The 27,576-nt window shown below is 52.4% G+C and overlaps 1 protein-coding gene across 1 annotated transcript; it reads right to left on the minus strand.

The window, feature by feature from the left end:
• Nucleotides 1-461: 461 nt before the first annotated feature.
• On the minus strand, nucleotides 462-27,576 carry ARID3B (AT-rich interaction domain 3B). The gene is made up of 9 exons (XM_083871014.1): nucleotides 27,464-27,576; nucleotides 24,907-25,483; nucleotides 17,781-17,852; nucleotides 16,682-16,754; nucleotides 8,512-8,695; nucleotides 6,169-6,422; nucleotides 3,403-3,660; nucleotides 1,825-1,923; nucleotides 462-1,208 (listed from the first exon to the last, which is right to left on the minus strand). The coding sequence occupies exons 2-9, from the start codon at nucleotides 25,435-25,437 to the stop codon at nucleotides 1,048-1,050; spliced, it is 1,632 nt and encodes a 543-aa protein (XP_083727140.1). The 5' UTR covers nucleotides 25,438-25,483; nucleotides 27,464-27,576; the 3' UTR covers nucleotides 462-1,047.

The raw sequence follows: 27,576 nt of genomic DNA on the forward strand, positions 1-27,576 counted from the left end.
CAAAACCAACCCAACAAGTACATATCTGAGGTATTTCGTCTGCTCAAAAAACCTGACTTGGGCCTGGAGCATGGGAAGGACGTCACTGGGGCAGGAGGGATGGGAGGGACATCACCAGGGCAGGGCATGGGGAGAGGCCAGAGGACAGGGGGACAGCACGAGGCCACCTGATTCAAGGAGCCAGGGAACTCCAGCTCTGCTCCCAGGGCTGGAGGCTGGAAGGGCTGGATTCCCTGTGCTCTGCCTCTCCCTTGCTCGGGTACAACTAGAGGGGAGTTTGTTCAGAGTCCCAAACCCCCACATTTAACCAGGCCACCCAGCTGGACCCCATCACCACCCTTGTGCTCAGCACACAGTCCCTGCAGAGCTCCCAGAGCTGCTCCAGGAGCCTGGACCAACCCAAGTGATGCTGCTTTGGTGGCAGAGGGGCGAGACACGGAGCCCCAGCATGCCCAGGGACACAGGACACTCTGGGGCACTCAGGACTCGAGGGGTGAGGTGGCCCCAGCCAGAACCAAGCAGCTGACGGTGCCAAAACCGTGGAGAGGAGCAGGGGAGTGGCTCAGGAGGACACAGCAGGAAGGAACACGAGCAGATTGCCATGGGAGGACAGGGTCAGGCAGCCCCTGGCTCTCAGGATTGTCAAAACAAGGGGCTGTGGGTGGGAAGAGCCCTCCTGGTGGCCCCTGGTTCCAGCAGAACCAGGATTCCCAGCCCAGCCCTGGCCCTTGCCCTGCCCTGGTGACGTCCTGGCCATGCCCAGAGCCCACCCCTGATTGAGAAACGCCAGGTGTCCCCCCCCTCCATCCATGGGAACACCACAAACCCTGCCAGGACAAGGAGGAGGAGGAAACAAACAGCAAAAGGGAGAAAGGAAAGGGAGGCAACAAAGCAAAACAAGGCCAGACAAAGAGACGATGAAGGAAAAACTCGCTGGCATGGAACGGTTCCACCACCACCACCATCATCATCCTCCTCCTGTTGCTGGCCAGCCACAAGAGCAGGTTCCTTGAGCTGAGGTATGTGTGCACTCGTGGGCAGTGCCCGTCAGAGGGACCAGCTGGTGGAGGGCTCTGCGCCGGGCGTGCCCCGCGATGAGGTAGGGCTGGGAGAGCAGTGGGAGCTGCTGCTGCTGCTGCTGCTGCACGAGCTCTGCGTGCCCGAGCCGGCCAGGAGCTGCACCACGGGCTTCTGGGCAAACAGCACCCCTGAGGGCACACACAGGGTTAGTTAGGCTGGGGAAAGGGGAGCATTTCCCACCCTTGGGATCCCATCTCATCCCCCTCGGGGATGGCTGCTCTGGCTCCTGTGCTGGGCAGGGAAGGGGTGCCCTGGAGCTGGAGCCTGTCACAGGGATGCTGGATCCCTACAGGAAACAGATCCCAAATGACTTCTGCCTTTGGAGAGAAGCAGGTCCCTTTGGGGTTAGGGTCAGGCACAGCCAGACTCCTGCTTGGGGGTTGCCCAAGGATGTGCAGGGGTGACCTCCTGCAGAAGGGAACTGCTCCAGAGGGTTACAGGGGACAATTCCTGCTGGGAAAGCCGAGTAAAGCCCCTCCTCAGGAAAACAGGGATAACGGTTCCACAGAGATTTCAAAACCCTTCCCTCTGATTTTAGAGCACTAACACCAAGGGAGAGGTGCCCATCCTGCCCTGCCCAGTGAACAAGAATCACCTCCTGCTGTGATTTGGCAGGGACCACCCCTATCCCACCCACTCCTGGCCCCCAAGAAGGCTCTCCCTTTCCCAGGGGGGCTCTCCCATGCCCAGAAGAGCTCTCCCATGCCCAGGAGGGCTCTCCCATGCCCAGGAGGGCTCTCTCACCAGCATAGGTGGTGCCATTGATCTCCACAGACATGTTGATGCTGCCGATGCCGTTCGGGGACAGGTTCAGCGCCGCCGCCGAGTCGCCCTTGTCTTGTCCTGGGAAGGGAGGGAGGGAGGCAGAGTTAGAGGGTTAAATCCCATTCCCTGCCCTCCTCAGAGGTGACCACAGTCCCCCTTTTGTCCCCTCTTTGGGCATGTCCATGTTCCTGGATCCCTGGAAGTGCCCACGGCTGGGTAGGACGGGGCTTGGAGCATCCTGGGATGTGGGAAGTGAGGTTCCTCCCAACCCAAACCATTCTGTGACAAGGCTACCAAGGTGTTGAAATGCTTTGGTGAGGCTGGGAGCCCACTGGTATCTGGAAATCTTTCCAAATTCCCATTCCTCTCCCAAGGAAGGGCTGGGGGCGCAAGAGTCAAGCCCAGATTTAACTCTCAGTTGTGTTTTGCTGTGGCTCAATGTGCTCCAACTGCAGCAGCTCCAGCGGCCACTGGAGGGAGGGAAAAGCCAGGAACACTCCATGAAAATCAGGATTTTCCTCCATTTCCTCAGCCTGGGCAGTGATGGGCAGCTGTGTTTGAGGGGAGCTGAACATCAAACTCTTCCAGGAGCTCCTAAACCTCTGTACGGGTGAGCCTGGATTTTGGGATTGCTCCTCCATGGAGGGCAGCAAGGCCACGCCCCCTAAAAACCCCACGTTATTAACCTTGAACCTAAATGTTGTTATCAAGCTGTGTTGAGCTTATCAAAACCGCCTCAAAACAGCTCCCAAAGCTCCACCTGGTTTTTATGGGGCCTTTTTATGGTGATTTTTATTTTTATGGGGAAAAGGAGGGCAGGGAAGACAAGACAGCCCTTACAAAGGGATGGGAATCCCATCCCTGAATCCTGTTCCTGTTTGTAGGGACTGCAATTGTTCCCAGCATTTGGGTTTAGGAAGTTCAGGGTGAAAGCAAAAGCAAGGTGAGAGGGAATGAACATTCCCAGATAAAATCTGTATTCCTTATCACCAGCTCCTTCGGTTTGGATGTGAAATTCAGGGGGATGCAGAGCTGCCAGGAACTGGGAATGCCAATCCCAGCAGCTTCTGCTTCGGAGGAACCTGCTTTGACCTTTCCCATCCACATTTGTGGCCCAGTCCTTCACACCAGCAGGGGGACCCTGCAGGGCACTGGCTGTGTGGAGACACAGGATTCTGGAAAATCTCTATTGCCCTGTCTCTGTTTCTGTTTCTCTCTAACTGTTTCTCTGCTTCTCTGTTTCTGTTTCTCTCTGTTTCTCCATTTCTGGAACAAGAACAGCTCTTCCCCTTCTTCCCAGCCATGCCAAACTTGACCAGCTCAGAGCTTTGGGAGCGTGGCAAAGATCCTTCTGGATTTGGGCTGGATTGGGATCAGCTGGATAATAAACCCAGCAAGAAAACCCAACACAACCTTGCACTCTGACACCTCTGTGCCGTGCCCTCTGCCCGGTGGGGGACCAGAGGTGGGGGACTAGAGGTGACCCAGCTGTGTGTGTGACATTCCAGGCCCAGGAGCCTTTCCCTCCCTGCTGCTTTCTGAGGGTTTGTGCCTCACCTTTCCCGTTGATTTTGATCTTCATGGGGATCTGCCGGGCCATGCTAAAGAGGTTGCGCTGCAGTGCCTGCTGCACCAGCCGCTGTTCCTCCTCCGTCATCCGCGTCACCTTCTTCTCCGGGGGCTCTCCCGCCTCCAGCCTGTCCCTCAGCTGCTCCAGGGTGGCTGTCCTGGCCGCCACGGTGGCCTGCTGGCCGCCCAGGGCCACGGGCACGGCGATGCGGCTCGGCATGGACACGGTCAGCGGCACGCCGTCACCTGCGCAGAGAGGGCTGGCTCAGCCAGGGGCATCCAAAGCCCCTCTCCCACCTCCCAGTGCACCAGCACGGAGGGGTTGTCCTGTGGGAACCCTGCAGGCTGAGCATTTTAGGCTTACTGTGCTAAAAGGCACTGATTTTAGTGCTAAAAGGCAGTGACCCTCAAAGTGAGCACTACATTTGACCTGAGGCCGTGGAAAAGGCTTCCGAAATTGAGTGATGCCACTGTGTAGTTTGACTAGAATTGTGTGGTATCACAGAGTGCAAAACTTAGAGTTTAAGGTTTTAGTATGTAGTAATATATATGGGGCAAGATGGAGGATTTAAGGCATTGGCTAAGTCCTTCTTCTTCACCTTCTTCTTTGTGGTTTTGGGTGTTTTTTTCTAACTGGGTGAAGGGGTCATTGCAGACCTCGAGTGGTCAGTTATTGGGTTTAAAGTATAAATAATATAGGTTGTCATCTCGTTATTGGATAGTTTATGCTTAAGAAGACCTTGGAAAGAGTTAGAGGCATCTATTTTCCACCTTGCTGGCTAGAGCTCACACCTAATGAGACTGTACCATAGATAAGAATTAATAAACACCAAGTATTTTTTACGTCAATATTCTGTCTACCACCTTGTCCCTGAGATGACTGAGATACAGAGCTTTGCCTTTCTCACATGAGTTTTAATCCATGACTTTACTGCCATTGAGGCCTTGTGCTACAAAAAGACATTTCAGCTCCTCCAGAGTTCAGTTACTACATGAAGATCTATGATGAAGCAACCCACAGCCCCAAGAACCTGTCCTAAAACAACACAACCTACCAGTGTTAAAACACAACTTTAAGCCAGGAAGAAAAAAAGAAGGTTTAAAAATGAATGATTTTTGAATCATTCAGAAAGTTTCTGATTAGAAACAAACTAAGAGATATTGAGGAATGAGGTAACTGATATTGCCTGGGGTGAGTTTATCACATATTAGTAAGGAAAAAAAAAAAAAACAAACCAGGGAAAGAAAGAGTTCTGAAGTTCGTAATAAAAAAACTTGATTGTGGGCTTGATATTTTTGAGTGTGTAAGATTTTTAGCCTGCTAGCAGCTGCTAACTTTTTCCCCAAGGAAAAATCCCTCAAGAAAGTTTCTTCTCAAAACAATCTCGGCAAACAACTCTCCTTTCCCAAAACAATCCTTCTCCAGCTGGTGTTTGCTGTTTCTCTAGTTTAACCAATGGGATTAAAGAGGTGTCATTCCTATTTACCAATCATGTTAAATCTATATCAGAACACCTTATAAAAGGTAGTAAGAATTAGTCAATAAAAGCCTTTTTTTTCTATGCTCTCTGCCTTCTGAAATACTTGGAGTCTTTCTTTTGTGTCCTACAGCGACACTTGATGAGTCTTTTCTCCTAATTCTTGCTCCTAAGCTGAATAACGAGACATTCTGTCCTGCTCTTCTTCAGGCCCCACAAACTACAGACTTCACCATATCATCCTCCCAAAATAAGGAATGGAAAGTCATCTCTGTCACCCTGATCTTTTTCAGCCTTCTGATGTTTGTATTTTTGTACTGGAGTTTCTCACAGATTTTCAAGTGATGTTGTGGCAACTGTTGTTGTTTTAGAAACTGTTCTTGATGCTTACATCCTTCTCTGGAGGAAGGACATTTGATGGACTTCTAGGCTGACTAGTGGGGTCAGAGAGGTGTCAACCTCATTGCCCAATCCCTGATCAAACTCCAAAAACTATATAAATCAAAATCCCAAAATAAACGTCCTTCTTTTTTACCCTGACACCAACTGTGTGAGTGTCCTTTGTGTCCATCTAGCGACACACCTCTGTGGAGTCACTTGTGCCCTTAAAGGAATTTCCAACTGCCCTTCCCTGGAAAAGCGTAGATTAAAGATACCCCAGGTGTAAAAAAGGGCTTCTCCCCCATGGATCCTTGCAGACATTGTGCAATCTTCTCTCTGGGTTTGGCAAGTCCATCACCCACCCCATGGTATCCCCTTTCCCTGTTTCCCCATTGGCACTGGGGCCAGGTGTCCTGTTCCTCTCTTCCCTATGGCCACTTGCCCCCTGCCCTGCCTCTGTACCACCCCTGAACCTCAAACTCTGTATAAGTGAGAAAATTCACAGGTTCTCTCTTGGACTCTGGATTCACCTTCGGCACATGGAATAAACTCCTGCTGGAAATTGCTCTGGGGCTGGGAGCCCTCTGCCTCTGCTGGGCCAGCCTTGTAACGTGTATGGATGTGTGAGCTTGAATTGCTGCCTGAATTCCTCTCAAGCAGTTTCTCCACTGGAGAGGCTGCTTGGGATCTAGAAGGGCTGTAGCTGCACCCCAAAATGACACACTGTCACACACCTCCATTCAAAGCATTCTCCCCAGCCCACAGAGGTGAGACATTAAACAAACCCCCACCTTCCCCAAGTTCTCTATCTGAGTCTCAGCACTAAAGCCGCCCCTCCCGTGCACTAACCCCGGCTCTGATAGGAAGACAAGGACATAAACCCCGCGTGTCTGACCTTTCCTGGCGGCCAGGGACGGCCGGGGGCTGGCGGCGGCGCTGCCCGGCCCCACGGCGAGCAGGGGGAAGCGCATCTTGGGGGGGGACAGCAGGGCAGGGGGCGCGGGCGGCGAGGCCGAGTAGCCCAGCAGGGAGGAGCTGTAGCTGGGCCGCCGGCCCTCGCGCCGGTTGCCGTCGATGGCCGCCTGCAGCTCGGCCGGGGAGCTCAGAGACTTCTTCTCGCACTCGTAGGCGTAGAGGTACTTCATGTACCTGGGGAGAGGCACACAGAGAGAGGCGCTGCATGGAGATCCAGGGAGGGAAGGATCATCCCCGAAGTTCTCGGATGGTTTGGGGGCTTTGGGGATTGAGGGTGAAGCAGAGCTTAGGATGGGTTTGCTCAGTGCTTGTGGGAAAACACAACATTACTTGGTACTGATCCCTCGAGGGAAGGAAAGAGTCACCCAGAATGCCTTTGCAACTGGAATATCCTCAAAGGATCGTCCAGAATTCCCTTTCAACTCAAATACCATCTAAGAGTCACCCAGAATTTGCTCACAATTGGAATATCCTCAAGGAGTTGTCCAGAATTCCCTCACAACTGGAGTATCGTCTATAAATCATCCAGAACTTGCTCTCCACTCAAATACCATCTAAGAATCATCCAGAATTCCCTCACAACTGAAATATCCTCAAAGGATCATCCAGAATTCCTTCACAACTCAAATACCCTCTAAGAATCATGCAGAATCCCCCCCCAACTGAAATACCACCCAGAATCACCCAGAATTCCCTCACAACTGAAATATCCTCAAAGAATTGTCCGGAATTCCCTCACAATTGGAATGTCATCTATAAATCATCCAGAACTCCCTCACAACTGGAATGTCATTTATAAATCATCCAGAATTCCCTCAGAACTGGAATATCATCTATAAATCATCCAGAACTCTGCCAAAATTGAAATACCCTCAAAGAATCATCCAGAATACTCTCAAAACAGAAACATCATCTATACATCACCCAGAACTCTCTCAAAACTGCAACAGCACCTATAAGTCAACCAAAATTCCCTCACAACTGAAATATCCTCAAAGGATCATCCAGAATTCCCTCACAACTGAAAATATTGTCTATAAATCACCCAGAATTCCCTCAAAATTGAAATATCATCTATAAATTCCCCAGAATTCCCTTACAGCTGAAATATCCACTATAAACCATCCAGAATTCCTTCACAACTGAAATATCATCTATAAATCATTCAGAATTTCCTTTACAACTGAAATACCCTCAAAGAATCATCCAGCAGTCCCTCAGAACTAAAACATCATCTCTAAACCATTGAGAATTCCCTCACAACTGAAATATCCTCTATAAATAATCCAAAATTCCCTCACAACTGAAAATACTCTCTATAAATCACCCAGAACTCCCTCACAACTGAAATATCATCTATAAATCGCCCAGAATTCCCTCATAACTGAAATAAATACTGTCTATAAATTACTGAGAATTCCCTCACAACTGAAATATCCTCCATAAGCCATCCAGAATTCCCCCACAATTGAGATATGATCTATAAACCATCCAGAATTCCTTCACAACTGAAATATCCTCAACGAATCATCCAGAACTCCCACACAACTGAAATATCCTCTATAAACCATCCAGAATTCCCTCACAACTGAAATATTGTCTATAAATCACCCAGAAGTCCCTCACAACTGAAATATCCTCAATGAATCACACAGAATTCCCTCACCACTGAAATATCCTCAGGAAACCATCCAGAATTCCCTCACAAGAGAAACACCGTCTCTAAAGCACACTGGAGTCCCTCACAATGGACGATCTAAAATCCTAAGGACCCAGATCTCAGACCACAACACTTAATTCGAGGAATTTTTTAGGAATTGTCCCTTCTCAAGGCATTTGGACTGAGCAGCACCAAACCTTATCCCTTTTTGAGGAGTTTTGGCCCACAGCTTTGTAGGAGACTGTGCCTGTGGGAACGGTGAGGAGCTTCTCTCTTTGGGGCTCTACAAACTTCCCAAAAACCTGAGGAGCTGGGAGTGCATCCCTTCATCACTGAGGCACAGTTTCACCCTGTTCAACTTTACAGGGATTTCACTTCCACCTATCTTCACTCTGCTTATCCCACTCTTCCTCCCCTAACCCTGCGCTGGAGGCAAGGGAAAATCCTTACAGGAAGGAGGTGCTGAATTCTCAGTCTGCAGTGCTAAAACAGGCATTAAACCACCAGGAGGACAGACAGGCCTCCCTGAGGAGGCAAAAAAGGCCAGGGATGAGGGAGGTTTGGGTGGGAATCCCCTCTGGGAGGTGGCAGCTCCCAACTCACTGCGTGCGCAGGGTGAAGGCGGCGCTGGTGATGGAGGTGGGCAGGTTAAGGCCTTTGGTGATCTCCCTCCAGATCTTCTTGTTGATGATCTCCACCAGCCCACCCTTCTCCGTCACCAGCTTGTAGAGCATGTAGAGATCCAGGATCTGCTTGGCCATGATGGGGATCCGGTTGATGGGAGTTCCTGCAGGGAGGAAAAAGGGAGCATGGAGAGAGTCAGGGAGGGGAAGAGGCCGAGGGCAGCTTGGGGGGATCCAACTCTCTCCCAACAGGAAATTCAGGGAATTTGCAGCCTGGCTCGAGGCCTCTCCGTGGGTGAGTAAATGAGGCAGGGAAGAGCAGCCTGCTTAGAAGAGGCACGGAAAACCCTTTCCTGTGGGCAAAGGGAATTACCAGACCAATAAAAACCTGCAGCTCCTGGAATAGAAAGAGGGGAAGTTGGGACTATTGAAGGCGAGGCACAAAGGAATCAGTTTTACGAGCTCAGGGTTAAAATCCTCGGATAAAAAACCCTGGCTGTGCTCCCTCATCCCCCAGGATGTGCCGTGCTGTTTGCCTGGGAACAGCAGAACCCAGGGAATCAGTGCTGGAGAACATCTCTCCCTCCACAGAGGCACAGTTCCATCCTCCCTCACGCTTGGAACAACCTGGAGAGGTAAATAAAGGCTGCTCCTTCCACAGAGCTTCCAGCCTCCCACTCCTTTTCCCTGCACAATTCCCTGATGAGGCCACGGCAGCTCTGAGCATCCCAAAGCCAGGTCCTGCTCCATCCCTCCTGCTTCCTTCTGTTGTATTTCGTGTTAACACGGAACAAAATCTGATTTTTAACTTCTCAGTGCCCCCTTGGCAGCTCCTGGAAGTGCTAACGCCCAAACTAAGGAGATTTGGGCATGGAGAGGAAGAAGGAATAAAAAAAAGCTGAAGTGGCAGAGCTTTTATTTGGCCTGGGAAACTCTGTCCCGGATCAAAGGGCCGCCCAGCCCAGGGCAGCATCCTGTCCCCACAATGGGCAGCCCCAGCCTGGCAGGAAGGCTTGGGAGGGGGGCAGGGGACAATTGTGGAATCCCCAGTCCCCAGGGGAGGCTGGTGCCACTGCTGGCAGCCCCAGAACCCCTCATTTATGGCCCTTATAAACGGGTTTATTCTGTGCCATGAAAGGAGCCTGGCCCTGCAGATGTCGTCGTCAGACATCCAAGGGGGATTGTTTTCTTCTCCCTGTCTTTTCTTTGGGAAGCCTGTTAGGCATTATTAGCTCGTGGTGCCAATTCCCACAGGTTAACGACATGCTGGATGAAACAGCCCGTTTTTGCAGCTCCAGAGGGCTGAAACTCCCACAGATTCAAAGTGTTCAGGAGCAGTTTGATCAGGTTTGTATCAATTTCTATCAATCCTCTTCCCCAGTCCGAGCAGCCCCTTCCCTGCCCACGGAGCACATCCCCTTCCCACATTTCAGGGGCACACACCCCTCAGGGAGCACAGAGGGAATTCCAAACCCTCTAAGCTCTCTGTGGATCGAAAAAATCCTCAATTTGCTCCGTGTTTTTCCCAGCGTCCATTTTGTCTCGGGGTGTTGGGAGCAGGGATCCACGGAGCACTGGGAATTGGGGAATGATCGAGTTACCTCGAGCTGTCACTCATCACCTGAGTCACACCCGCAGGGAAAAACAGGGAAATATTTCCTTCCAAAGCCCCCAGGACACCCCCAAATTCCCCTTCCTTCATTAATTAGTCAGAGCAGCAAAGCCTTTACTGGGCTGGGGGAGGATGAAGCCCCTCTCTCCCCAGCCAAAGCCACACGAGTTTCCCCAATCCAATTTGGGGAATAGCATTAACTTGTCCAGCAGGGACTTTCATCCAGATGGAGAGTGAAAGGGAAGAGCCATGGATAAAGCTCTCAGCAACCCAGCTGCTCACACAGAAACTATTAACAAATATCTGCTTTTTAACACCCTATGTTTCCCCCAAACACACTTCTGCCCTTCTCCAGGTTTCCCCAGCTCAGCAGCTGGGAAAGCACACAAATTCTTAATCCAGGTACTGCTGTGAGAAGTACAAACATCACCTGGACCAGTGGGGAATAAATGATGAAGCATTTCCAGGGAACAGGGTCTGACCTCCCTGCATCACCTCAGCACCCTCTGGACACCTTCCCTCCCTCAGCTTTGCTTCTAAACAGGATCAAAGTGCCCTGAAATTGCATTTATGAACTCAGCTAAATCGAGATTTAGACAGAAACACACACTTATCAACTCAGCCAAACAGGGATTTATATAGAAACACTCATTTATAAACTCAGCTACATGTGTTTACACAGAGAATATAAATTTATCCACTCGAGTTTGCTTTCCTCCCCTTCCCTCCCTGAACAAAATTTCTTTGTACAGCTGAGAAACTTTACAGCAGAGCCAGAACTGCTCTTGGGAGCTGAAATAACCCTATTTTCCATGTGCTGCCCCACAGCATCCAGCAGGGAGTGAGTCGGGGTCCGGCCCCGGTGAATTCCCGGTGTTTTCCAGAGGGATGTGGTGCTCTCTCCTCCCCCAGCCCGGCCTGGGGACGGCGATCAAGGCGGGTTTTTATTGGAAACCCCCAGCGCTGAGACAGGAAAGGCTGAAAGGCGAGAGCCCGGCAGATCCTGGCCCGGGCAGGGCTGTCAGGGGCCGTGATGGATTACTGTCATCTGGCAGCGCCAGGATTAATGATCCCGGGGTCAGGGGCCAGAATTCCAGAGGGAAAGGTCAGCAGCCGGGGGCACGGCACAAGACTTGTTGCCTTTTGATGGCAAACTCGTTTTACTGTACTTCCAAGCCTTCCCCTGCCCGGCTCCGGGAGGCAGGGGAAGATCCTCCTCTCCGGCTTCCTCGGAAAACAACTTCTTCTGCCTTTTAGCAGCTCCTTAACTCGGCTCATCCCAGCCAAACCAGGGCCAATGAGGAGTCCCAGGCTGGGAAAGGGAAGATGCAGAGCTGGTAACAAGAGGAAAGCAGAGTCATCCCACACTCCTGGTTTTCTGAGGAGAAAGGCAGGCACAATCCGGATTTCTGGAATAAAGGGTTTCCCTGGAGGAAGGCTGACTGGAGCCATAAACACCCCTGGCCTTGGAGGGAATGTGTCCCCTCCCAAAGCCCCCTCTGTTCCAGGCAGATGGATCAGGAGCCTCAGGGGCTTACCCAGAGAGCCCTCAGTGTCCTCTCTGCTCCATGCTCAGAAAATCTGCTGGATTTGGGAGCCCTCAGTGTCCCCTCTGTCCCATGCTCAGAAAATCTGCTGGATTTGGGAGCCCTCAGTGTCCCCTCTGTCCCATGCTCGGAAATCTGCTGGATTTGGAGCTCCTGAAGGAGCTGAGGCAGGTGTGAGCCCCAGAAAAACCTGGAATGGTTGGGTTTACACCTGGAAGCAGCTCCTGGGAAGGGGGTTTAGCTGGGTTGGATTAACTTCAGACCATCCCCTCCCTCCCATCCAACACCACCCCAGGGCTTTGCCCTCCTCTTCTCCACTCTCCCTTAGCCAAATTTGGGAGCCAGACCTCAACTTGGAGATGCAGACTGAGGAGAACTGCCCCAAAGGTGGCTCTGAGCCCAATTGGAGGGAATTTCAGGGGTTTGCTTGGCCTCTGTGCTGGAGATTCCCTTCCACCCAGGGATTTCCAGCAGCCTGAGCTCAACTCGTCCTGCACAAAGAGCACTTAATCACACCCAGCCTGCAGCTCTGCCTCCCCAACCACCTCCCACCTTCCCTATCCAATTTCCCTGCAGAAGTGTCCATTTTACAGCCAGGAACAAAGGAGGTGAGAATCTCGAGTGTTTGCTCAGCAGAGCGACATTGAAATCCCGCTGGGAGTGAAAAATAGGCACGGAAAAGACATTTTTAAGCCACAACCTGTGTAGCAGGTAAATAAAAAGCTGCTCTTCCCACTCCAAATATGTTCAGAGGAGATGTTGTACCAGGCAGCCAGAAGGAACAGGTTTTCCCCAGGAAACTGAGAAAGTCCACTGTGATTTCAAATAATATTGAGCCAAATCTCAAAAAGAACATAACTCTGTGTTTCTTTGAAGGGAGGCACAGTAATTCCCTGGGGTGTGTGAATTCCCAGCTGAATAGAGGGAAAATTCATTGTACACCAGCAAATCAAGTCGACTCCTGTGCTGTCTCAGCTCCTGGTTTGCCCAAATCCCTCTCCAAGGACAAATCCTGGCTGGTTCAGGGGTTCAGCCTGCGTTTCATGGGGTTTGGTTCTCCAGAGTTGGGATAAAAAGGAACAGGGATCCCGTGGAGAGCTGAAATCCCTGGAACAGGGATCCCATGGAGAGCTGCAATCCCTGGAATGGGGATCCCGTGGAGGGCTGCAATCCCTGATCCTGCCCTGAACAAAACACCAAACACCCAAACACCCATTCAACTATACCCTGGATCCCAAACACCCTTCACCCCAACTATACCCAAACCCAAAAGCTTCTCTAAGCCAGGACCAGGCAAACTCCTCGCTCTGTTTTCCCATCAATTACTTCCAACATGATTTTTCTTTGGAGTTAAACAATATTTCCTCTAAACCACTGTTTCCAGCTGCTTAATGGGATAATTAATTATTTGAACTCTAATGTTTACTTTCCCAGAAAAGATTTTTTTTTTTTTAGATCTTTCCAAAGGGAAGGTTCCAGGCTTTTTCCAAATTAGAGAAAAAAATTCTCCTGTCTACCAGCAAGGAATGTTTTGTTTTATAAAATAAAGGGGGAGAAAGTTTGGGTTGTATGGGAAGGAGCTGCTGATAACTTCTACTAAATAACTGGAATTTGCAGGTAAACTACCCCAAAATACCAGCTGATGGATCTGCTGGAGGCTTTTGGCACCTGGAGCTTCAGGTGGATGAGCAAGGCATTCCCTGGAAGAGATTTTGGGATGCTGCACCCCCAGAGGAGCTGGATTCACACTGGAGATCCCATGGGCTTGGCTTTGAGCCTGTTCCCACCCCACCACCACTTCCAGGAGTTAAAATACAAGGAATGGTGGATTCCCTGTCCTGAAAGGTTCCAGCCACTCAAGAAAGCAGGAACACAAACCAGGATGGCAGCCCCTCCACAAATTAGGGGGAAAAAAGGTTATTTCAAACATTTTATAGGAAAACCCTAAAGGAAAACTGCTCTGGATCAGAATGGGCATCCAGGGGGACACAAATCCAAGGGTTTGAGAGGGAAAAAGCCTTTGGTTCTTTGGGACCATGCAGGAGACCCCTCTGCAGTGCTCCAGGGAGGATGTGCCACTGCAGAGCTGTTCAGGGCAGCACAGGGACCACAGCAGAGGATGGAATTTCTGCCCACTGACATTTGGAGAATATTGCTTAATCCAGAGGCAGAAAGACCTCCAGAGGATCTGGGGAGAAAACCTGGAAAGTTCCTGCCAGACAGGAGGAACAAATCCAGGGAATCCTCATTCCATGCCCTCAAACCCCAAAACTGTCCACAAAGCTGCTCCTCATCCAGCAGAACTTCAAAACATTCCATGGAATGGTTTGGGCTGGAAAGGAGCTGAAGGACCATCCAATTCTGTAGGCAGGGACACCTCCCACCATCCCAGGCTGCTCCAGCTTGGCCTTGGACACTTCCAGGGATGGGACAACCTGGGCTTACACCAACCCTGGATGCTCTGAGTGCCACCAGAGCCCAGGGAGGAGAGGAAGGGGCAGCAGGGACACGTGTCCTGCTCTCCTCCAGCATTCCCTGGAATAAAACCCCCCAGAGGTCAATTCTAGCCTCTCTCTCCTGTCCCCAGCATTCCCAGGAATAAAACCCCCCAGAGGTCAATTCCAGCCTCTCTCTCCTGTCCCCAGCATTCCCAGGAATAAAACCCCCCAGAGGTCAATTCTAGCCTCTCTCTCCTGTCCCCAGCATTCCCAGGAATAAAACCCCCCAGAGGTCAATTCCAGCCTCTCTCTCCTGTCCCCAGCATTCCCAGGAATAAAACCCCCCAGAGGTCAATTCTAGCCTCTCTCTCCTGTCCCCAGCATTCCCAGGAATAAAACCCCCCAGAGGTCAATTCCAGCCTCTCTCTCCTGTCCCCAGCATTCCCAGGAATAAAACCCCCCAGAGGTCAATTCTAGCCTCTTTCTCCTGTCCCCAGCATTCTCAGGAATAAAACTCCCCAGGGGTCAATTCCAGCCTCTCTCTCCTGTCCCCAGCATTCCCAGGAATAAAACCCCTCAGAGTCCAATCCCAGCCTCCCTCTCCTGTCCCCCTCCATGGTTTTTGCTGCTCCAGGGCTGTTTTATCACTCCCAGCTGTGGCTGTTGGGGACAGCCCTGCACATTTGATCTGTGTTAGAGCTGTTTCACGCCTGCCCATCCCCAGGGGCACTCCCAAACCTTTCATCCCTGCAGCTCCAGGGAAATCTCCCGTTTATCTTTCCCACTGGGCCAGGCTGGGGACAGTTTGGGATCCCTCAGCTCCTCCTGGACGACAGCAAATCCTGGTTTTTACAGCAGGGGGGTTTTATGGGCAGAGCTGCTTCCCAGCCCCTCGGACACCAGGTGCAAATTGAGCAGCTCTTCACACGTCCCAGCCAAGAAAAAAATTTGTTTTGGGAGCAAGGAGCTGGATTTGGGGTTTTTTGGGAACACAGCAGCCCTTCAGCCTGGGACTGGAATGTTAGAAACACTTTGTTCCCAGGAGAGGAGCTGGATTTGGGGTTTTTTTTGGAAGAAGGCAGCTCTGCAGCCCAGGATTGGGATGTTAGAAACACTCTGCTTTCAGGACAGCCAGATTTGGGGTTTTTTGGGAACACAGCAGCTCTGCAGCCTGGGACTGGGATGGTAGAAACACTTTGCTCTCGGGAGCAAGATTTGGGGTTTTTTGGGAACAAGGCAGCCCCTTCAGCCTGGGATTGGGATGTCAGAAACACTTTGCTCCCAGTAAATGAGCTGGATTTGGGTTTTTTTTTTGGGAACATAGCAGCTCTTCAGCCCTGGATTGGGATGTCAGAAACACTTTGCTCTTGGGAGAAGAGCCAGATTTGGGGTTTTTTGGGAACACAGCAGCTCTGCAGCCTGGGATTGGGATGTTTGTCAGCACATGGTGAGCAGCAAAGCCTGAATCCTTACAGTTATCCCAGGACAGGCTGAGCACTCCCAAAAAACCTCACAGTGGGATTTCCACCCACTCCCTGCCACCCCAAACCCTGGGAAGAGCAGGAACAGGATAAACAGGTGCACAGCTGCTAAAAAACCCATGCCAAGTGAAAATATTCCCTTTGCAGGATGGCACAGCAGTCCGGGTTAAGGATGGAGGAGAAGCCACCTCCCACAGCTCAACACACACTGCCCAGTTTTCCCCTCAACCTGAAGAACCTAGGCTCACTGAATTCCATAAATCCCAGCCTTCCTGGGCTCTCTGAGCTCCTCTCCCCCATGGTGCAGCACCAGGCAGGAAAACAAGAGCCCAGCTGATGAAAAGCTGCACTCCTCCAGCTGGTGACCAGCTCAGCCCCAGCCCTGGGAGGGTTAATTATCAATAATTAACAGGGGAGAGGAAGGAGGCACTGGAGCAGATTTTCTCAGCAGGCACCTGGAGGTGTCCATTGCTGCCAGGCCCCACAGGTGAACTCACTTCAAGGTTTGCAAGGCAATGAATTCGTCCTGCCTCTGCATTCCAAAGCCAAAAATTCCAGAAAAAAAACCAACAATTTTTTGAGTTCTCAGCTCGAATTTAACAAGTTGGAACTACTGGAGAGGGAAAATCCACATGGGAAACTGGCTGGTTTAGATGGATCAGCCTCCTGGAGGGATGGATCTGAAGGGTCAGAGTTCCAAACTGGCACCCTTGGAGGGACAAGGGGCACCCCAAATGTTCTGAGGTGCTTATTTCACCCAACACCACATTTCAACACATTTTAATCATCAATAGCCTGCACTGAGAACTGCATTTGGATAACTGACACGCTGGGAATGCCCAGGAAAAGGTTCCTGGGAGCTTCAGGGCACACAACACCAGCACTGAATCAGGTGGTGAAGAAATTTAAATTACAGGGCAGATCTTCCCTGCTGCACTCCTCATCTCCCAAGGGAAATGCCCCAGGTTTGAGCTCTGCAAACTACTCTGGATTTGTTCTTTCAGCCTCAGGAGGGAAGAATTTCCCCTTCCTGCCCTGCTTTACTCATGGAATTGAAGCAAATGTCACTCACCCCTCTTCTGCATGAAGATGAAGAGGTCATCCAGGAATTCCTTCCGCTCGGGATCACTGTCCAGTTCATACAGCTGGCAGGGGAACAAGCCAAAATGAGGGCACAGCCCACAGGGAGACACAAAATAAAGGAATTTTCTTTTCTTCCAGGATGAAAGGAAAGCACAGGCAGAGAGGGGACACAGGGAGAGGCTCCTGAGGGACATGGTGGCCATGGCTGTGACAGTGACAATTTGACACAAAGCCTGGCATCCTAAAGGAAACAGGATTCCCAGAGTTGGAAAAGAGCTCCAAGGTGATCAAACCCAACCCTCACCTCAGTCAATGGCACAGAGCAGTGCTGGAAGCCAGCTGGAAGCAAAGGGATGGACAGGAAGGACAGGGACACAAACCAGGAGGGAGGTGACAGTGCTTGGGGACAGATCAGTGGCACCTCTGTGGCACCTGAGGGGTCAAACTTCTCCTGCTGTCCCAATTCTCTCCTCTCAGGGATTGTCACCTAAGTGCCAAAGCCCCAGAAGGGGGAGGTGAAAGGACAGAGCTTCCCTGTGTGCCTGGCAGTGCCTCCAAATAAACCAAAAGCCTCCAGAAATGCCAGAATCCAGCCCAGAATCAATTTGCTGCAGGAATAATTTTTAGCAGAAGGCTTGAAACCATTAAAATGAAGTTCCCTAGGCAGTGTATCCCAAAAGAGAAGGGCTTGGAGAGCTGAATTCCTGGGAAGCTTGGGAAGAGCAAAGCTGCCTTAGTTTTAACTGAACTCCTCCAGCTGCTGTGAGGAGCAGCATTCAAATCCCATTCAAATCCACGAGCACGGAATTCCTGAGGGAAAATGTTCTCCCACTTAGACAAAAATGGGGCTGAAGTTCTTAAATGCCCAAAGTCTGGCTGCTAACTCTTAAATTATTAATTCTAGTTGTTAAATCTTAAATTCTTCATGTTTAATTCTTAAACTACATCCCAGTGCAAGGCAACAGACCAGCCCCAAATCGCAGAACAAAGCTGTTTTCCCATGAATTCCCTCCAGGCAGGCTCTGCCATGGATCAGGGGGAGAATTCCCCAAATTCCCCCCTCCCAAAGCAGCCCTGCCCCAACAGACCTTGGCAAAGTCTCGGGAGATTTCCCGTCCCCGGCATCCATCGCCTTCGTCGCTCCAGCTCACACCGCCGTTCTGGGGAGGGAACAAAGGAGGGAAGGGTCACCAAGGAAAGGCTCCACAAGGTTGGAACACGAGGCTTTTTAGGCACAAACACGTGGAAAAGCAGCTGCTGGCTTAGCACGAGGTGATGAGAAAGGTGGAAGGGGGGATTTGTGCTTTTTTTCCACAATTTCCTGGGATCTCTCACACAAAATGGGAAGTAGAATTTCACCTCCCTACAGCAGAGGTGCTGCTTTGTCTCTCTGTGTTCATCTTTCTTCCAAGGGTGCATCCCACAGCCCCTGGTGAAAGGTGTCACCTTTCCTTCCTGTCCTCCAGGTGACACACCTGGAAGAGCCCAGCCACTCCCCCCTGGAAAACCAGGAGCAGAAGGAGGGGAATAATCCCTCTGGAAAGCTGCTTGCCAGCCTAGGTACCCTGACTCCTGAGAGGATGTGGATTTTCCCCGGAGAAATGGAAAGCTCGGCTTTGCTGGATTAAAGCTCGTTAAAAGGATTTAATCTGGCTAGGCCTTATTCCACTTGGGAAATCACCATCCTGGAATGGTCTCCAAGGGCTGGAAACCAGCACCTCCGGCTGGATGGAGGGCCAGGATGACCCTGGAATCAATCCAGTATCCTGAAAACATGAACTCACTCCATAAAGTCCCAGTCCAGTGTGTGCTGGGAAAAGGAAGAGCCAAATCCACCCTGCCAAACACATGGAGAGAAAAGGTCCCAACATCCCAAAAGCACTCCCTGGGAATTCTGGAGGTGCTTCAGCACTCAAACCATCTGGATGGAAGTCCAGGATGACCCTGCAATCAATCCAAGCATCCTGAAAACACCAACTCTGTAAAGTCCCAGTCCAGTGCGTGCTGGGAAGACTCAAATCCACCTGGACAAACACATGGAGAGAAAAGGTCCCAGCACCCCCAAAAGCATCCTCTGGGAATTCTGGAGGTGCTCCAGGACTCAAAATAAACCAGCTGGATGGAAGGCCAGGCTGACCCTGGAATAAATCCAAGCATCCTGAAAACACCAACTCTGTAATGTCTCAGTTCAGCGTGTGCTGGAAAAGGAAGAGCCAAATCCATGCACCAAATCTACCCTGCCAAACACATGGAGAGAAAAGGTCCCAGCATGCCCAGAAGCTCCCCCTGGGAATTCTGGAGGTGCTCCAGCACTCAGACCAGCACCTCCAGCTGGATGGAAGCCCAGGATGACCCTGGAATAAACCCAAACATCCTAAAAACACCAGCTCCATAAAGCCCTGGACCAGTGTGTGCTGGAAAAAGGAAGACTCAAATCCACCCTGCCAAACACATGGAGAAAAAAGGTCTCAGCATCCCCAAAAGCACCCCTTGGGAATTCTGGAGGTGCTGCAGCACCCAAAATCCCAGAGTCATCTGGCTGTGAGACACACATTGAATTAGGAAGATGAATAGCTCCGTGCCCGATGTCGAGGCCTGGAATGAGCTCCCTAATGCTGCTGATTTGGTTTGAGCCAGTAATTCCTGCTGGAAAGTCAATTACCCAGTGAGCCCCATCAACTGAGAGATATTTAATGGGGGATTATTGCCACTTCTGTTCTGTCAGCTGTTTGGTGCAGAGGATCAATTCCCAGCCCTCTCCAGGCTGGGTTTGCTCACAGGAGGATTCCATCCCAATGTCCTTTCTCCTGGAGCCTCTCTCTCTCCAGCAGAGATTAAACCCACAGGTTTTTGGCTAATTATGGAAGCATCCAGCTGCTCCTAAAAGCCCACTGATTGTTCATGGGGATCAAACCTATGGAGCAGCCAGATCAAACACAGCGGAAGGAAAAGGAGGCAGCAGGGTTTTCCCATCCTGGACCCTTCCCCACTCCAAGGCTCAGGGATTTGTGATGGTTCAGCTTTCTGACCCTTTCCTTTGGCTGCTCCCTTCCCAGGCTGGCACTGGGATATAAATCCAGAGGGCAGGACTTGCTTCCAGAGGGAATTCTGGTCATGCTGGGAGCTTATTCCACTACATTTGAGGGCAGGGATGAGAGAGAAGAGGGGTTAAGGGAGGCAATTCCCTCTCACAAGTGGGTTTGAACTTGGGATAATTCCCAGGAATAAAACTTTTTAAAGGGCTTAAAGACTCCTGAAAAGTTAAACACAACACATTTGGCTTGTTGTCTAGGAAAAAAAAAGGGTGATTAGAACAGAATGGCAGAGGACAATCAGGATAAATCCACCCCACTTCCCACAGCTCCTCCCTGGGAGCACCTCCTGGGAAAAGGAGCTTACAGGGAGCTGAGGCCACCAGGGCTGGGCCATATGGCCACCAAACCAGCAGGGACAGCTCTCACCTGGCCTGACCTGAGCTCAGGGGCCCTGGGCAGCTCCAGCACCTCCTCCTGCTGCAGCTAGGAAGAGTTTTAGGGACAAGGAGAGGGCTCCTCACCCAGGGCTGTGGAGATGTGGGGATGGGGCACAGAATGGAAGTTCAGCAGCAGGGAATAAAGCTGTATTTATCCATGGAGAGCTGTATTTACCCATGGAACAGGCCCTTTCCCAGGCCTCAGCTGGGATCCTGAGGGAATATTCTCACCACAACCTCTGGGCTGCTGCCCCAGACCCCAGATATCAGCAGGGATCCCAATGGAGGAAAATCACCAGGAGTGCTCCAGGTGCACAGTGAAATCCCCTCTGCCCAGCAAGAGAGCTCAGGATGCAGCTTCCCTGCCACTCCTGCTTGGAAAACAAAGTTCCTCCTGGGCAGGGATGGCAGGAGGAGCCAAGAAATCCCCACAGAGCATCACAAGGCCTTCAGAGAAGCCAGGCCACCCCAGCCCCCCAGTGCCACCACAGCCCTCCCTGTGCCCCCAACACCTTGGGGACCACCACAGCCCCTCCTGTGCCACCAGAGCCCCCCCAGTGCCACCACAGCCCCTCCTGTGCCACCAGAACCCTCCCTGTGTCACTGACACCTCAGGGGCCACCAGAGCCCCCCACTGCCATTGACACCTTGGGGGCCACCAGAGCCCTCCCTGTGCCACCGACACCTCAGGGGCCACTGGAGCCTCCCCGGCTGTCCCCTCCCCACTGAAAAGCTGCAGCAGCAATTCCATCCAGGCCTGTTTTGGGATTACTCCCCAACCACCTGGAATATCTGATTAGAGGGAGGCTCAGATGTCCAGAGCAATTTTGGTTGCCGATCCCAGGCCGGAGTTAACCCCGAGCTGCCGAGCAGATGGAGGAGAGATGACAAACACTCCCCATCCTCTCCAGGACAAAAATCCTCCCAAACCAGAGCAGTAAAAACTTCTGCCACGAAACCCAGGCTCATTCTGCACCTCCTCACTTTGGACAGAGGTTTTAGGGCAGGAATCTGCTGGAATACCCACCTGGGGATGAGGCTGAAGGCCCAAGGAAACCCCTCCCCTGCCCTGTGGGTTGAGGCAACGAAAAGAGACGGGGTGGGGGGGGGCAGCAATTTCAGGATTATCAGGGAATCCACAGAAATTCCTTTTGTGGGCAGAGTTAAGCCTTAGGAAGTGAAACAGATGCTCTCAGAAAGAAAACTGTTGTAGTACAAACGCTGATAAGATCAGGGCTGCTGCCCCGAGCTGCAAGTTCTCAGGCACGGAGAGCCAAGGGGTAATTACTGCCCACACCAGCTCCCCTGGAATGGGAATCAACCCTTCCTAATAACAGAGCTCAATTCAGCAGCTCCCAGCTTCAAAGGCAGCCCTTGAAAACATTTTAGTGATTTCAGGAATGGCAGGGAGGATGGGGAAGGGAAGGAAGGGGCTGAGGTTTAACCGATTAATTGCTTTTTTTTTTATTAAGTTCCTTTCATGTGCTCCCTGAGCAAACAGGAACCTGCTCCCTCATCCTTGGGGAAAAGCTGGGCTCTCTCAATGCCTCCTGTTCCCCAAAGGCTCAGAGGAACCAGCCAAAATCCGAGTGCCAAGACTGATTTGGGGTGAGAAGAGTGATTCTCAGTGCCAGCCCCGAGGCACTGGAGTGAGAAAACCACAAGTGCGAGGAAACAACACATCCCAGCTCCTCACACCTCCTGTCTCCAGCCTGGATCCCGGGGAACTGGCACTGGGGGAGACAAGCTGCCACTACTCCTATAAATAAGTGTGGCACCTGAATAAATCCCACAACGAACTGAGTCTAAAAGGGCTCCTGTCCCTGCCTCAGGATCCAGCACAGCCTCGTTCACCTATGGAATCCTGCAGGTGAGGAGCTGGGGAATCCTCTGGAGCTGAGCCAGGAGAAGCAGCAAGTGGCAAAGGGAGAATTCAAACCTGTTGCTGCAGCAGAAGGAAAAGCAGGTGTGTGCCCTCAGCTGAGAATGAGGAATCTCCTCCCACTGCAGCACAAAAGGGAAAATATCCACTTTTAAAAAGGACCTGGAAAATCCAAGCCTGAAACAACCACAGGGCAAAAACCCTCAGTGTGAAATGCCCCTTTTTACCCCTCCTGGTTTAAGGGGTGTCTCCTCAGCAATCCCTGCACTCCAGGCACATATTTCAGGTTATGGAATCCCAGTCCCTTGTTCCCAGGGCCTGCAGCAAAGGCTCAATAATTATTTTAAGCTGACTTAAACAGTGTGACCCCTAGGAAGGTTTAGGTCAGGGTTTTTCAGAGCTGCCTGGTGGTTCCTGGGAAGCTGCCCTGAGACATCCCCAAAATCCCAGGCACAAACCACTCCTGTGGAAAAGGGCATCGAGCCTCTATTCCATGGAAAAAGGCACCGAGCAGCAGCTGAGGCCTGGAAATGTGGGATTTATCCTCACATTCCTGATGGAAATGCTGGTGCTGCACCAGCCTTGGTGGGGCAGGAGGAAACAGCATCAAGCTCCTGGTTTTCCCTGCTCAGCCTTCCCAAGCAATCTGAGCACCCATGGGATGAGGACCCAGCACCCACCGAACCCAACACTGGAATTAAACCCTCATTTTTTCCCATTTCTAGGAGCTGGGATGGATTTCAGGGCACTCCAGAGGGTTGGAGGAGCAAATGGAATAACCTCTCAACAATTCCTTCTGCTGGATAAGCTCCTCCACTCCCTGTGCTGACAAAATTCCCTAAAATTCCAAAATTCAGCTCATTCCCGTGAGCTGAGCCAGCTCATTTGCCCACAGCCTTGTCCTACAATTATTTCCTGGGATGGGACAGAATTAATATCCTGGTGGATCCCAGATTTCTGACATCTCTATGTCCTAAGCAATCCCAGCCTTATGATTTCAAGGGATTTTCCAAGGCTTCCAGGAGGACAAGCCCTCCTTGAGGGAAGGAATGAAGTAACTTTTCTCCCCATTTCCACGAGCATTCTGCATCCCAGGAATGCCCTCAGAGGAGGGCACAGCACTGGTAAAATAAGCTAAAAAAGAAAAGACTAATGCAGGAATAATTTTTGAAACAAACTGGAGAATCTGTTTTATCCTGGATTTTCTGCCAATTAAAAACAGAGAGCAAAGGAAAGAGCTGGTGCTTTTAAAATTTGCCTGGATATTAAAGATTCCAAGGAACTAAGTGGCCAGCCCACAGCTCCCCACACAGCTCTCTGATTTTATTTCCCAGCTTTGAAGTGGGAATCAGCAGTTCCATTGGACCCCAACCACAGATCCAAGCCACTCCAGCCACCTCCAGTGGCTGTGCCAGGGGACAAAACTTCGGCACAACAGGAGGATCTGCCCTTTTCCTGCCACATTTTCCCACTGCTTTCCAGCACAGCCCTGCTGTTCCTTTATAACCTTGGTGTCCATGGATTCCTCCCATTCCTGCCTCTCCCAGCAAATCACACAGCAGCTGAAGTGGTTTTATTGGAGTTTTTCCTGCTGAAGCTTTGGGCACTTGGGGCTCCCAGATGGAAGTGGCCTGAACCAGACTGAGCTGTGACCTCCCCAAGTGCAGGGATGGCCCAAAGCACATTGTGCTACCAAGGAATGATGTTTAATTCCACATTTTTTCCCTCTTCCACACAAGGCAAGCCCAGCCCTGGCTGGTTTCAGGCCACTGGCCTGGCCAGAATGACCAGTGAGATCTCCTGACAGGAGTGAGAAGCACCAGCTGGGCAAGGAACAAAACCAGCCCCAGACTGAGCCCAGCTTGTTTTTAAAGAAAGAGATCCCTTAAGACCTGAGCCCTGCCTCCTTTTCCCCACCCAGAGTCCTGAAAGAGGAAGTTTCCACCACTCCCATCCAGTAAATTCTGAGGCAATGGCCCCTGACTGACAAACCCACCTCATTTCCCTGTGGGAGCTTGAGCAACTCCCTCTCCTCCACCCAGCCCCTCAGAGGAAAAATCAGCAGCAAATGCTTTCCCCGGGATGTTTTACAACCCCAGGGCCCTGCCCTGAGCAGCTGGGATTGGGAACACCCACCTGCTCTGCAGGGACAGACCCCAGTGATCCACTCAAATTCCCACTCACAACAAAGGAGATAATTCCACCAGCCCCTGGAACTGGGCTACAAGGAGGAATTGACCTCCCACGAGGCAGCAGCGAGCTGGCTCCTTCCTTTTTCCCTTCCTTCCTTCCTTCCCTGCTTCCCACACACGGAATATAAAGTGGCTCTGACTCCCAGGATCAGGGCACATCTCCCTGCCTGCCCACGCCAGCACTCACAAATTCCCAATCCCAGGATCCCAGAGGCCTGACAAGAAATAACTCTGGTGAGGTGTTAGCAGGCAGGCGTCTGCATCTAAAATCAACAAACCACCAGGATTTTCCCAAAATCCCACCCCAAAAAGGTTCTCAGGGAGTGGAGGCTCCTCTACCCCGAGCTGGAAACCCTTAAAGCCGAGTTCTTGTGGGATAGAAGAGAGCACACCATCTCCCAAAGCATTCCTGAGTGTTAGTGAGGCTGAGGAGATGGGAATGGTGAGTTTTGGGAACAAACTACCAGGATTTTCCCAAAACCCCACCCTACAAAGGCTCTCAGAGAGTGGAGGCTCCTTTACTCCAAGCCAGAAATCCCTAAAGCTGAGTTCTCGAGGGATAGAAGAGAACACAGCAGCGAAGCATCACCTCCCAAGCACTCCAGAGTGTTTGTGAGGCTGAGGAGATGGAAAGCTGGTTTTTGGAAGCAGGGAACACCGACACTGACCTGTTTGAGCTGCTCGTCCAGGCGCCAGCCAGGCCGCCCCGCCAGGGCCCCGGGATGCTTGGCAGAGTCCTTGCCCTGCTCCTCCTTGCCCTGCTGGGCTCCCCGTGGGGCCGCCCCGGGGCTGGAGGCCACTCTTTGGTTGGGATGGGCACCTTTGGGAGCACGGAAACACTTGAGGGCAGAGCAGCTTTCCCGGCCGGGCACCTCGGCGCTGCCGTCCTCCAACTCGGCGCCGTCTTCCTCGTCCTCCTCTTCATCCCCTTCCTCCTCCTCGTCCTCGTCCTCCTCGTCCTCAGAGTTCCTGGCGCTGTGCTCCAGGCCCCGAGCGGCGGCGGGGACAGCCCTGGCGGCGGGGACGGCGGGTGACAGCCCCGGGGCCCGGCCGGCGCGGGGCTGGGCAGGGAAGGGCGGCGGGAAGGGCACCTGCGGCTCCCGGCGGCGCTCCCGGCAATCCATGGGCACCGCCGCCGGCTGCTGCTGCTGCTGCTGCTGCTGCTTCTGCAGCTGCTCCACCACCGCCTGCAGCTTCATCCCGCCGTGCGCATGGCTGGGAGCCCCGGCGGGAGTCGCGCAGGATCTGCCGGGGAGACAAACGGGGCTGAGCGAGAGCGCCCGCTGCTTTCATCTCTTTTTTTTTTTTTTTTTTTTTTTCCCCAGGAAGGGGATGGACAGAGCGCAAAGCCGGGGCTCTTTCCTGTGCAGGAGACCGTGAAACAATCAGCTCCGCGTTTAACAGCCTCGGGCTGCGGCTCCCATTCAATTTTCAGACTGTTTAATTGTATTTTCGAGCCGGGAGCCGGCTCTGCTCTGCCCCGAAGACACCGGCCCCGGAACGCCTTTGTGCAGGCACAAGCCTTCCACGCTTCCTAAATCACCGCTGCTGGAAGGGCAGCTTTGGGCTTTGGTGCTCCTGGAATACTGCCTTAAAAGGAGACAGCCAGGATGAACTGCAGCACGTTGATATTAAAATAAATACCCGTGTCGGGCAGGGATCTGTCGTGTGGGGCTATCCCTAAATTCTTCTGGGCTCTCATTCCATGGCTGTTTCATAATCAATAAATAAATGGATAAATTAATAAATAAATTAATATAATAATGAATAAATTTAGGTGTTGTTTTTCCCCAGCAAAGCACTGAGCAGCACTGGGATCACGGAGTTCCCAGAGCATCCCAAGCCCCGTCCGTGTCCTCCCTCCCAGCCTGAGGAGCTTTCCCAGCTCTCCTCTGGGGCCTGCTGAGCCAGCACTTGAGCAAAGCCCGACGGAACAGCCCCCGGCTGGGAGCAGGGCTCGGGATAAACCCTGGAAAAAGCCCCGGCCGCGGTTTGGACTTTGTGTCTTCCCCCCGCCCGCCGGCCCTGCCGCCGCGGATCGTCCTCCTCGGGGGGAAAAGGGGATCAAACACATCGCACTTCGGGCTTGGGGGGCATCAAAACACGGCCGGCTCGGGGAAAACAAAGGAAAAGCCAACTCTAAAGGAGCCCCGAGCTCCTGCCACCTCCCACCGCCCCGCTTGGGAAAAAAAAGGGATCGTTTTGGGGAAAAAGGGATGGTTTTGGGGAAAAGAGGTGGGAAACAGGCAGGATTCTGCTCTAAAATAACTGAGCACCTACCAGGCAGCAGGATTCCAAGTGCAAGAACAACTTCCAGGCTCCCAGAGCATCCCTAGCTGGAAGTGCTGCGTGCCCAACTCATTTTTCCCCTCTCTCCTCCCCTAAATACCATCTGGCTTTGCCCAGCTCGTTTTTCCCTGGGCAAACTCTCCCCTGAGGCACCAGCCCGGCCCCAGCAGAGCCGATCCCGGGCGCCGGAGGAGCCGCAGAGCAAACACGGCTCAGGTGCGGCAGCGACACTCAGGAATGCGGCACCACGCCGGGGCAGGGCAGGGCAGGACCCGCCGGGAAAACGGGATCCGGGCACGGCCAGCGCCCCCCGAACAAACCTCGCTGCCGGGGGCGCGGGGAGCGGGGTTTGGGGCAGAAAGGAGGGGATTTGCTCACGCTAAAATCGCGGTTTCGGCCCCGGGGCTGAGGTGACAACCGGGACGGGGATAAAGCCACGGGAGCGGCTCCACGCCCTCCCCGGGGATGTTTGCTGGCTTTTGGTGGCCCTGCCCTGCTTTTTGTGTCACTCCCTCGCCCTCGGCGTCTCTCCCGTCACTTCTGGCGTCTCCCCCCCGGGTTTGGTGGCTCTGCCCCCACGCAGCCAGGACAGGGAGCGAGTTTCTCCACCCGCGGCGGGGCTTTAAATCCCAGTGCGAGCCCTTTCACCCCACAGCCCCTTTAATCGCGGTTTCGAGCCGGCTTCGCTGGGAAGCGGCGCTCGGGAAGAGCTTGTTCAAGCGGGAACCGCCCGGGAGAGTTAAAGCCGGAGCGAGCAGCACCGAGGGCTGCGGGGGCCGGTGACTAATTCATTAATGAACCCCCGCCTTAGCGCGGAGCCCGCCTCAGGGGGAATGCCCGGAGGCTCCAACCCTCGCCTCAGGCGGAAATACCGAGGGGCCCAAACCGCCCCCCCCTCAGCACCGCTCCGCCCCCCGCCGCGGATTCCCCCGTTACCTCCCCTTACGGGTCCCGCCGGTCCGTACGCGGCCGCCTCAGCTCCTCCTTCCTCCCCTCCTTCCCGTTCCCTTCCTCCTTCCCTTCCTTTCCCCCGCCCGCCCCTTCCGAGC

The sequence above is a fragment of the Zosterops lateralis genome, assembly GCF_965231275.1.
Source record: "Zosterops lateralis genome assembly, chromosome: 13".
Classification (NCBI taxonomy): domain Eukaryota; kingdom Metazoa; phylum Chordata; class Aves; order Passeriformes; family Zosteropidae; genus Zosterops; species Zosterops lateralis.